The sequence below is a fragment of the Bos mutus genome, chromosome 9 (genome assembly GCF_027580195.1).
Source record: "Bos mutus isolate GX-2022 chromosome 9, NWIPB_WYAK_1.1, whole genome shotgun sequence".
Classification (NCBI taxonomy): Eukaryota; Metazoa; Chordata; class Mammalia; order Artiodactyla; family Bovidae; genus Bos; species Bos mutus.
Genome location: NC_091625.1, coordinates 43468043 through 43480780, shown reverse-complemented (window position 1 = coordinate 43480780; position 12738 = coordinate 43468043). Strand labels below are relative to the sequence as shown.

General features: G+C 41.2%; 1 protein-coding gene across 2 annotated transcripts in view; it reads right to left on the bottom strand.

The window, feature by feature from the left end:
* Positions 1-12738, bottom strand: part of RTN4IP1 (reticulon 4 interacting protein 1) — a 51705-nt gene that overhangs the window by 18946 nt on the left and 20021 nt on the right. For both annotated transcript variants that reach the window (XM_070376527.1, XM_005898199.3), the window contains one exon: positions 4166-4214. In XM_070376527.1, the coding sequence (XP_070232628.1) occupies positions 4166-4214 (49 nt within the window). The remainder of the gene's footprint in view (positions 1-4165; positions 4215-12738) is intronic.

Here is a 12738-nt window from a genome sequence, read left to right as displayed (position 1 = left end):
TTGCAAAGAGTCGGACACGACTGAGTGACTTCACTTTTCACTTCCCATTTTGGGCTACCATTCTTTCAGCTGGTAAAGAATCCGCCTGCATTGTGAGGGACCTGGGTTTGATCCCTGGGTTGGGAAGATCCCTTGGAGAAAGGAAAGGCTACCCACTCCAGTATTCTGGCCTGGAGAATTCCATAGACTCTCCATTGGGTCACAGAGAGTCAGACACGACTGAGCGACTTTCACTCACTTTCCCATTTTACTGTTGATGGCCAGTTAGGGGATAATGCCTGGGACATATCTGGGGATATTCTGGGACATATCTTTTGGTGAACATGCATGTACAGTTGACTCCCTGTATCTAAGAACTCCACATCACTGAATTCAATCAACCAGGGATTGAAAATATTCAGGAAAAAAAAATGTCAAAAAGCAAAACCTGAATCAACAGCACACTATTTACATAGCATTTACATTGTTTACATAGCATTTACATTGACTACATTGATAAGAAATCTGAAGAAGATTTAAATTATACAACAGGATGTATGTAGGTTATATACAAATACTATGCCATTTTATCTGGTCTTCCCAGGGGAAGTGGTAGTTTGCTAGTGGTAAAGAACTGAAGTCAGTAAAGTCACTCAGCCATGTCCGACTCTTTGCGATCCCATGGACTGTAGTCTACCAGGCTTCTCTGTCCATGGGATTTTCCAGGCAAGAGTACTGGAGTGGGTTGCCATTTCCTTCTCCAGGGGATCTTCCTGACCCAGGGATCGAACCCAGGTCTCCTGCATTGCAGGCAGACGCTTTACCCTCTGAGCCAAATACAGCAGACATAAGAGGCTCAGGTTCGATCCCTGGGTCAGGAAGATCCCCTGGAGGAGGGCATGGCAACGCACTCCAGTAATTCTTGCCTGAAATATCTCATGGACAGACGAGCATAGCAGGCTACAGTCTATGGGGTTGCGAAGAGTTGTACACTTCATGCTATTTTATGAAAGGGACTTGAGCACCCATGGATTTGGGCATCCAAGGAAGTCCTGGAACAAATACAAGGCTGGTATACTGAGGGATGATTATATTTCTGCCTACAAAGTACATTCATATTTTGTTGGGTTGTCACAGGGCAATTTATATTCATAATTAGTAGATACAGCCAAATTATTTTCCAAACTAGTTATGCTAATTACACTTTAACCAGCAGGATATGATACTTCTCTTTTTCTCCCATCCTCCCTCCCTCTTTTCCTTTCTTCCATTTACATATTAATTCACATTTACTGACAATCCATGGATTAGGCACTGGGTATCTGCCTTAAGTCTATTTGAGCTGCTATAACAACACAGACTGGGTACCTTATAAACAACAAACATGTACTCCTCACAGTTCTGGAGGCTGAAGGTCCAAGACGAGGGTGTCAGCACGTGGGTGTGCTCCGAGCCCCCTTCCTGGTTCGCAGCCTGTGCCTCCCCTCTGTGCCCTTGTGTGGGGAAGGGCTCGGGAGCTCTGCTGGCCTCTTTCATAAGGACTTTAATACCATCCGCGAGTGCTCCACCCTCATGGCCTAACCACCTCCCAAAGGCCTCAACACTATCACTATGGGCATCAGGACTTCAAAACATGAATTTCAGAGGAGCACAAACATTCAGGCCACAGCAGCAGATAAAGGTGAATTAAGATGAATCCAGGTGTGCATTTCCTGGGCATCCTCTCCATCTCCCGTTTCTTCCCCCAGCCACTAGCAGCTGCTTCTCTCTTTTCTGTCTCCAAGGATTTGCCTCTTCTGGACACAATATAAATGGAATCATACCAAATGTGACCTTTTCTGTCTGGGTTTGTCACTTTTTAGCATTATATTTTGAAAGTTTATCTATGTTGTATCGTGAATCAGAATTTCATTCCTTTTGATGGCTGAATAACATTCCCTTGTGTATATATACACCACATTTTGTTTCTCCATTCATTAGGTGATAGACACTAAGGCTGTTTCCATTTCTTTGACTATTATGAATACTGATGTTGCAAATGAACATTTGTATATAAGTTTTTGCTTGAACACAGATTTTCATTTCTCTCAAGTATACACCTAGGAATGGAACTGCTGGCTCACAGGTAATTCTAAATTTAATACAGAATTAAGAATTTTAATTCTGCCAAATTGTTTTCCACTGCGGCTGCATCAATTTACATTCCCACTAGCACTGTATAAGGGTTTCAGTTTCTTTACATCCTTGCCAACATTGTTATTTTCCATTTTTTTAATAGCCATCCTAGTAGGCGGGAAGTGCTGCCTCACTGTGGTTTTTTTTAAACTGAAATATAGTTGATTTACAATGTTGTGTTAATTTCAGGTATTCAGGGTTTTGTGGATTTTTTTGCATACTATATCCCTTTATAAGTTATTAAAAGATATTAGGTATAATTCCCTGTGCTATACAGTAAATCCTTACTGCTTATGTACTTTATGCATAGCAGTCGGTATCTCTTAATTCCACAGTCTTAATTTGCCCCTCCCCACCTCTTCCCTTTGGTAACCATGTTTCTTTTCTATGTCTTTGACTCTGTTTCTGTTTTGTATGTAGATTCATTTCTATTATATATTTTTAGATTTCATATATAAATGATATCATATAGTATTTATCTTTCTCTGACTTATTTCCCTAAGCAAAATTTCTTTAGGTCCATCCATGTTGCTACAAATAGTGATATTTCATTATTTTTTACGGCTAGTAATATGCATTTTGTGTGTGTGTGGGGGGGCGTATATACAAATACATAAACACACACACATAAATGCCACATCTCCTTAAGTCAATCACTCACTGTGGTTTTGATTTGCATTTCCCTAATGACGAATGATGTTAAACACTTTCATGGGCTTACTGCCCATTTTTAGATTTTCTTTCAAGCAGTGTCTACTCAAGTCCTTTGCTAATTTTTTAACTGGGCTGCCTTTTTTTTGTTGAGCTGTTAAGAGTTCTTTACGTATTCTGTATCCTATATCCTTATTAGATAAATGATTTTTTAATATTCGCTCTCATTCTGTGTGTTGGCTTTTTACTTTCTTGATAGCATCCTTTGATGCACAGAAGTTTTAGATTTAATGAAGTCCAATTTACCTTTTTCTTTTACTTGAGCTCTTGGTGTCATATCTAAGAATCTATTGCCAAATCCAATATATGAAGATTTACTCCCATATTTTCTTATGAGTTTTATGGTTTTAGCTCTTATATTTAGGTCTTTGGCCCAGCTTGAATTAGTTTTCACATATGATGTGAGATAGGGGTCCAACTTCATCCTTTTATATGTGGATATCTAGTTGACTCAGTACCACTCACTGAAAAGACTATTCTTTCCCCTGTTTAACTGTCTTGTCACCCTCGTCAAAAATCAACTGGTCACAGATACACTGGTTTACTTCTGGATGTTCAATTCTATTTCATTGATCTATATATCTAACTTTATGAAAATACTTTTTTTTTGATACATACATATATATTTAATACATATATGTATTTTATTGTTGTTTTTTTTTTTTCCCCTATTTCTTTTTTTTTTTTTTTTTAACACCAAAAACATTTTTGGGGTAAAGCCAATCCAGTACCACTGTTGTGACTTCTATAGTTTTGTAACTAAGTTTTAAAATTGAGAAGTGTGAGTCCTCCAATTTTGTCCTTTTTTGCCAAGATTGTTTGGCAACTTGGGGTCCCTTGAAATTCCGCATGATTTTAGGTTCCACTTGCCCGCTTATGCAAAAAAAAAAAAAGAGGCAGCTGCTATTCTGATAAGATTGCACTGATTCTGTAGATATGAGTTCTACCATCTTTACACAGCATTTTGGCTACTGCATGTCTTATATATATTTTTTAGAACTAGCATATCAATTTCTACCAAACTGCAAACCTCAATCCATTTTCACTTGCCCATGGTCTTCCTCCCTGAAAGCTTTCCTTCATTTGTTACACAGGATGTCCATAAAACTAATTCACATTTTAAACCACTGGAAAGGTTAATGCTTCCTTCTATCTTAGAAAATTTCCTTCTTAGAAGAGCAAGCTGAAATTGCAATGAATGTAATTCCTCTCAGCTTTCAAGAAAAAGTAATCCACAATATATAAATTTTTTAATTCATGAAAATAATAATCTTCCTAGTCACAAGATAAATTGTCTTACCTGTATAGCAAAAGTACCAACTCCACCTGAAGCGCCCAGGATTAAAACACTGCAACGCAAAAGAAACTATCATGAGATATTAAGCCAACATAACTGAATAAACAAACAAGATGTTTTCAACATGTAACTGGCTCAAAGAAAATCCCCAAAGCAAACATTCAGCTTCCCAAGATTCTATTACACAAGGTTTTTATTTATCAGGTTCACCAAGAATCCATAAATGCTTAAAGTTAGACATACTATGAATTCTTTACCAAAAATACAAAATATCAAATACACTAATGATTTGTATTTTTAAAAGTAGCTCAGACGGTTGTTGGTAACATTTGCCTTATCATTTTTCTAGGCTTAAATTACTAGAGCCTTCTCTCTAGGAGCAAGCTCTGGGATCCTTTTCAGTGTGCTACACAATATTCAGCTGCTCTCTAAGAAAAATCACATTCCTGACCACATTCTTGCCAAAGCGGAATAAACGTCTTTTGTTCAGACACGTCCCATCACGCTCACCAGCTTTCATAAAGGGAAACCAATCTTATCTTCAGTGTGGTTTCTTGTTAAAGCAGATGAATCTGATTTATCAGTGCAAACATGCTTGCGCTCCAGGTTTTCACCGTGTTTGCTCACCGTGTGTAGTCTTCCTGCCTCTCCAGATCAAGGGTGTGCAGCCTGGGGTTTGTGGATGAGTGACGCTGAGGGCTGTGAGGGTGTACCCCCTGAAACTGTGAACTGACTCAAATAACATGCAAAGTTTGGTGAGACCACGCCTAAGTGCACTGGGGAGAAGAGGGATCCGTCAGACTTATCACCAAGTTCCCAAAGAAGGTATGATTCAAAAGAGACTCACTAGTCAAGAATGACTGCTTTACATATTCTTACATTTCATTCTTGAATTAAGCTAGCGCTCTGGTGAACTGCCTTCCTCTGACTGCAGAGATTCAAATCCTCAGAAAACTGTACTGAATTGCACTTTGGTGTTCTGTTACCAGTCTAGGCTGAGAGACATTACAAAAGTTACTATTTGATACCTGATACTGCATTAGCTAAGGAGATACTGTTGAGAGAATTCATGAGAATTGTGGAGTGCCATATGGAATAACCACGGGAAAAAAAACATTTTTCTGAAGACTAAGTTGTGGCAGTAGCTATGCTTGTATTATCTGTCACTGAAAACGCTGTAACTGCAGGCTATGGGTCCCTCTTTGACTCAGCTGCTGGAAAGCGCAGGGAACTCTGTCACCTAGCTTAAGCAGGGACACCCGATCTTGGAACAGACATTGTGTTTATAATCTTAACTCTACTTTCATTTTATTTTTTTCTTTCTTACCCAAATCACAGAAGGCTGACTGTCACCCTTTGGATCTTAGAAGTTACTGGTAATATTTTTCAGTCAGCTATTCCTTTTGAAATTAACACCATCAAATGTAATTAAGACAAGTCTCTTTGGAAAAGATACTTTTAGAAGAGTTACTTTTAATTCCACAGAATTATAAATTGTAAAGAATAAAGAAACTTTAAAGATACACTCTTCCAAGAATCCTTCAATTCACACATTTAATAGCCTTAATGCTTCCTAAATGGTTGGGGAGGGGAGGGGGAACACTAAGACTGCTTCACAGATACATCCAACAATTAGTTCACCCATGGAATATTTTACCCTCTTATTTTGGAAATATAAGTTTGGTCAAACTCTCATTTAAGTTCTTCACAATCTTATCTTTTTGCAACTCTGATTTCCTCTCAACTACTTCTACAACAGACTCTCTACCTGAGCCTCCCTGGTCCCCTCGCATGTACCCCAAGTCCCGTGCATGTTGGCCCAGGTCTCAAGTGCTCAGATGCCTTCACTGTCTGCTGAGATCTCCTTATCCGCAAAGGCTCACAGTTTGTGAACTATACCTGTTTGTCTGAACAATACCCCTGAGCCTGATATCCATGCTGCGCGTGTGGCATGCTGTTAACTTTCATTCATATGCTTGCTGCCCAAGCCGTTCTGCAAACCTCAAGGACAGAGACCTTATATATGCCTAGCACTGGTCGTACTACCCTTGGTGTAGCAGATGCCTGATCCACGTTGCTTGACTTTAAAATCATCGGACTTCCCTGGTGGTCCAGAGGTTAAGAATCTGCCTGCCAATGCAGGGGACACAGGTCGATCCCTGGTCCAGGAAGATTCCACATATCATGGGGCAATTAAGCCTGTGTGCCACAGATACTGAGCCTGCGCTCCATGGTGAGAAGCTTGTGAACTGCAACTAGAGAGTAGCCTCCACTCTGCACAACTAGAGAAAGCCCACACTCAGCCATGAAAACCCAGCACAGCCAAAAATAAAAATATAAATTATTTTTAAAAAATCATTTAAATCAGCATTATATCTGACAATTAACAACAACTGCTACTACCCTAAATGTGGGAGTCACCTGGCTATTTGAAAAATTGCATTAAAGTTTCTTCCAATAAAGAAAAGCTTGAAATGAATTTCTAGTTCTAAGAATGCTGGATTAAGAGATACCAAATACAATGGCTTCCCTTGTGGCTCAGCTGGTAAAGAATCTGCCTGCAATGCTGGACACCTGGGTTCGATCCCTGGGTTGGGAAGATCCCCTGGAGAAGGAAAAGGCTACCCACTCCAGTATTCTGGCCTGGAGATTTCCAAAGACTGTAGAGACCATGGGGTCACAAACAGTTGGGACACGACTGAGCAACTTTCACACACACACATACACACACACAAATAGAATGGCTGCTCAGGTATCCAATGGCCCGACACATCTCCAGCGTCATTGCTGTTAGATCATAGCTTCCCCCCATCTCTCTTAATCCAAAACAGTCTCACTCCTCCATATAAAAAAGCAACACTGTGTTTCTCAGCAGTGCTTGGTGGAAGAGGGTGTGGTTCTGCGTTGGCCGCTTCAGTTCCTGATGCTGCCACTTGATGGCGCCCGTGAGTGCAGAACAGGCAAAGAACAAGCCCAATGAGTGCTACAGACCAATGGTCTGTGTGTGAAGCAGCCTGGGGACACGCCATTCTCTGGTCCTGCAAGCTCCATGTTTTGTGCAGGCTTGACCAGGGCCTGTACTTTTCTTTAAAGAAGGAAAAGTCCCCAGATTGGACAGCAGGCAAATATATTTTCAAGCCAACAGTAAGTCAGCTAGTACTCCATGGTTTGAAGCCCTATGACTGAACAAACTCTTGTACTCTTCAAAGCACTTTCAATAAAAAGAGAAAATCCTGCTGTCCCTTACCCTCAGCGGCCCTTCATTTCAGTGCTATAGAGTGGGAGTACTTTCTACCCAGCTGCAGTAATAGTCACAAGATACACTGAGACTCCAGCTGCAGTAATAGTCACAAGATACATTCAGACTTCACTGAAGCAGAAGCCTATTTGTCACAGTGAAGAAAAGTGTGCTGTATTGCTTGGTTTATAAACAGCAAGTACCCAGGAAATACTCTTTGCAAAAAGCACTATAATTCAAAATCGCCAATAATTTTAATCACATTCTTCTCTTACTAAGTCCATATGCCCAGCTTCTTTTGAAGTCAGTGGGAACTGAACTGTGGCAGATAAAAAATATGAGGGAAGAAAATATGAATAATTATTAAGCTGCTAATGCATTTTAAACCCTAGATTCTCATTTTCCTCTGTCATTTCTGCCCGTCTTTGCACTCTCCCTAAACATATGTTAAGGCACTAAGGCAATGCTGACTTCTTTACTGTGACCGAGTCACTCTGTATTCAGCATCTGGGCACCTAAGGGCTATACAGTCACATTTTCAGTATCACAATCTCACGAGACATGGCATCAACACACTAATCACCTTACAAATAAAAAATATATGAAACACACTACAAAACAGCAGGCGATCCAGAAGTAGGGAACTGCCTTTCAAATTTCTATATTCTGGCTAAGCCCCAGAAGTCTTCAAATGCCAGGGCGGGGTATCTGGAGACGCAGGGTCAAGTCCCAACGCTCTCATTAACTGAATCTCTAGGCCTCAGATGCACTGCAATGAAACGATAATCACAGAGGTGTACTCCAGGAGTTAATGAACAAGACCTGGCATTTCCAATCTAATTTAAGCTTATATTTAGTTTCTTTGCCTTTCTAACGTAGAACTATATGACCGTCACGACTGCTCTCCCCAGACCACATACTTGTAATGGAAATAAAAATAAAAGTCACATAACAAGAGCAGAGTGCCCTTCATTAAGCCCTAATGGCTCGGAAACAGAACTGATTTAAATATGGCTAAATCTTCCATCCATAGAAACAAGTGGTCTTTAAAAAAATAAGGATGAGGCTGAAAACACATAAACTCATTTTAGTTTCACCCAGAACTCTTAAATCTGGGGAGTGGGGGGAAATGGGTGAAAGAAAGCATATTATAATATGCTAAATTTATTCCCTTAAGTAAGTGAGAAACAACCTGAATAAGGGAAAAGAGCTACAAAACAAATCAACTAAGCGCGACCAAGACAGTCTGGGTTTGTGTGTCCCCTCCTTCCAAGCCTCCCTAATTCATGCAGACATTCCCCAACTTACAGAAGAGTTCATGTGTAAATTAGCTGTTTGGAACTTTAAACACATTTTCCCATGAAAACAAAGCTACTTATACATCTTGGCAAGATGCCCAGGGTAGCCCTTTAAAAAGGTTTAGTTAACCCATAATGGACCAAAAACCTCATACACAGGGTCACAATGGTTCTATGAGACGTGTATTCAGAATTTCAACCTGGGGTACTGGGAACACAGCTCCCCAAACAGGACTGGCATTGGGAACCATCCCAAGACACTGATTCCTTCCATCTGGTACAAAACAGAGGGAGTAAGATGGAGGGAAGGATCGTTTGGGATGGCGACACGAGACTGGATGAGAGAAGTAGCAGGCCAGAGGAGGCTCTTCCCTGGAACTAACAGGGTTCTGGACATGCCACCCCCAAACACAGCACCTTGGCAGACTGAATATTTTAAGCGGAAGGAATGTGAGAAACAGCAAATGCGGGAAGGACTCTCTGACCTGCCATGAAGCTGGCCAGGAGACCCTCGGTAAAGGTGTGTGCCCTGTGCCGGGGGGAAAAGAGCATCCGATCTCCAAGACCAGATGAAGCGGGGAGCCAGAAAAAACTGGCCTTGCGCAGTTTTCTCAGTTTACTGCATGCAGCACATGTACTTGTCCTAGAACATTTTCTCAAGACTCTCTACTCTGCAAAGGTAGCACAAAAATGTTCAGGTGTAAAAATCGCAACAGACATACAGAGAGCAAACAGGTCTCAGTAATTACCAGGTTCAATCCCTGGGTCAGGAAGATCCCCTGGAGAAGGAAATGGCAATCCACTCCAATATTCTTGCCTGCAGAATTCCATGGACAGGAGTCTGGTGGGCTACAATCCATGGGGTTGCAAAGAATTGGACACCACTGAGTGACTAACACTTTCACTTTCAAGGGAACAAAAGAATGCAGAAATAACTCTTATCAGGCAAGAGAGGTAACAATAGCAAGAAAGTGAAAGTGAAGTCTCCTAGTCCCATCCAACTCTTTGCAATCCCATGGACTGTAGCCCACCAGGCTCCTCCGTCCATGCAATTTTCTAGGCAAGAATACTGGAGTGGGTTGCCATTTCCTTCTCCAGGGGATCTTCCCAACACAGGGATTGAACCTGGGTCTCCCCCATTCTGGGCAGACGCTTTACCACCTGAGCCACCAGGGAATCCCATGGAATAATAGCAAAGATAATGTCAATTGCTATTGTTGTTTACAATGTCAAAGGTAAAGACTCCCAGTTGTTTCAGTGATAAAGATTAGCCTGAAGAGCTTAACGACCACATCAACTGGAACCTCGACACAGGATGAGATGGCTGGATGGCATCATTGACGAAATGGACATGAGTTTGAGCAAGCTGCAGGAGTTGGTGATGGACAGGGAAGCCTGGCATGCTGCAGTTCATGGGGTCACAAAGAGTTGGACACGACTGAGCAACTGAACTGAAGGAATGATGACATCAACTTTTTCTGGCTCTTGTGATTGTAATCAATCAAAGCTTCCAAGGCCAAGTCCCTACATGAATACACATATTCTCTTAGCTTAAAACTTTTCCAATTTTGTTTGTGATCAGTTCAGATCAGTTCAGTTCAGTCCTTCAGTGCTGTCTGACTCTTTGTGACCCCACGGACTGCAGCATGCCAGGCGTTCTTGTCCATCACCAACTCCTGGAGTTTACTCAAACTCATGTCCATTGACTCGGTGAGGCCATCCAACCATCTCATCCTCTGTTGTCCCCTTCTTCTCCTGCCTTCAATCTTTGCCAGAATCAGGGTCTTTTCAAATGAGTCAGCTCTTTGCATCAGGTGGCCAAAGTACTGGAGTTTCAGCTTCAACATCAGTCCTTCCAACAGACACTCAAGACCGATCTCCTTTAGGATGGACTGATCGGATCTCCTTGCAGTCCAAGGGACTCTCAAGAGTCTTCTTCAACACCACAGTTCAAAAGCATCAACTCTTCGGTGCTCAGCTTTCTTTATAGCCCAACTCTCACATTCCTACATGATTACTGGAAAAACCATAGCCTTGACTAGACAGACCTTTGTGGCAAAGTAATGTCTATGCTTTTTAATATGCTGTCTAGCTTGGTCATAATTTCCTTCCAAGGAGTAAGCGTCTTTTAATTTCATGGCTGCAGTCACCATCTACAGTGATTTTGGAGCCCCTCAAAATAAAGTCTATCACTGTTTCCACTGTTTCCCCATCAATTTGCCATGAAGTGATGGGACCAGATGCCATGATCTTAGTTTTCTGAATGTTGAGCTTTAAACCAACTGTTACCACTCTCCTCTTTCACTTTCATCAAGAGGTTCTTCTTCACTTTCTGCCATCAGGGTAGTGTCATCTGCATATCTGAGGTTATTGATATCTCTTCTGGCAATCTTGATTCCAGCTTGTGGAATCAACCCAGCATTTCTCATGATGTACTCTGCATATAAGTTAAATAAGCAGGGTGACAATATATAGCCTTGACATTTTCCTTTCCCTATGTGGAACCAGTCTGTTGTTCCATGTCCAGTTCTAACTGTTGCTTCCTGACCTGCATACAGATTTCTCAAGAGGCAGGTCAGGTGTCCTGGTATTCCCATCTCTTTCAGAATTTTCCACAGTTTGTTGTGATCCACACAATCAAAGCTTTGGCATAGTCAATAAAGGAGAAATAGATGTTTTGCTGGAACTCTCTTGCTTTTTCAATGATCCAGAAGATGTTGGCAATTTGATCTCTGGTTCCTCTGCCTTTTCTAAAACCAGCTTGAACATCTGCAAGTTCATGGTTCACGCATTGCTGAAGCTTGGCTTGGAGAATTTTGAGCATTACTTTACTAGCGTGTGAGATGAGTGCAACTGTGCGGTGGTTTGAGCATTCTTTGGCATTTCCTTTCTTTGGGACTGGAATGAAAACTGACCTTTTCCAGTTCTGTGGCCACTGCGGAGTTTTCCAAATTTGCTGGCATATTGAGTGCAGCACTTTCACAGCATCCTCTTTTAGGATTTGAAATAGCTCAACTGGAATTCCATCACCTCCATCAGCTTTGTTTGCAGTGGCTTCCTAAGGCCCCCTTGACTTCACATTCCAGGATGTCTGGCTCTAGGTGAGTGATCACACAATCGTGATTATCTGGGACATGAAGATCTTTTTTGTATAGTTCTGTGTATTCTTGCCACGTCTTCTTAATATCTGCTTCTGTTCGGTCCATACCAATTCTGTTCTTTATTGAGCCCAAATCTGCATGAAATGTTCCCTTGGTATCAATTTTCTTGAAGAGATCTCTAGTCATTCCCATTCAATTGTTTTCCTCTATTTCTTTGCACTGATCACTGAGGAAGGCTTTCTTATCTTTCCTTGCTATTCTTTGGAATAGCATTCAAATATACCCTGCATTCAAATGGGTATATTTTTCCTTTTCTCCTTTGCTTTTCACTTCCCTTCTTTTCACAGCTATTTGTAAGGCCTCCTCAGACAGCCATTTTGCTTTTTTGCATTTCTTTTTCTTGGGGATGGTCTTGATTCCTGTCTCCTGTAGTGTCACAAACCTCCATCCATAGTTCATCAGGCACTCTATCAGATCTAGTCCCTTGAATCTATTTGTCACTTCTACTGTATAATTATAAGGGATTAAATTTAGGTAATACCTGAATGGTCTAGTGGTTTTCCCTACTTTCTTCAATTTAAGTCTAAATTTGGCAATAAGGAGTTCATGATTTGATCCACAGTCAGCTCCCTGTCTTTTTTTTTGCTGACTGTATAGAGCTTCTCCACCTTTGGCTGCAAAGAATATAATCAATCTGATTTTGGTGTTGACCATCTGGTGATAGCGATATGTAGAGTCTTCTCTTGTGTTGTTGGAAGAGGGTGTTTGCTATGACCAGTGTGTTCTCTTGGCAGAACTCTATTAGCTTTTGCCCTGCTTCATTCCATATTCCAAGGCCAAATTTACCTGTTACTCCAGGTGTTTCTTGACTTCCTACTTTTGCATTCCAGTCCCCTATAATGAAAAGGACATTTTTTGGGGGTGTTAGTTCCAAAAGGT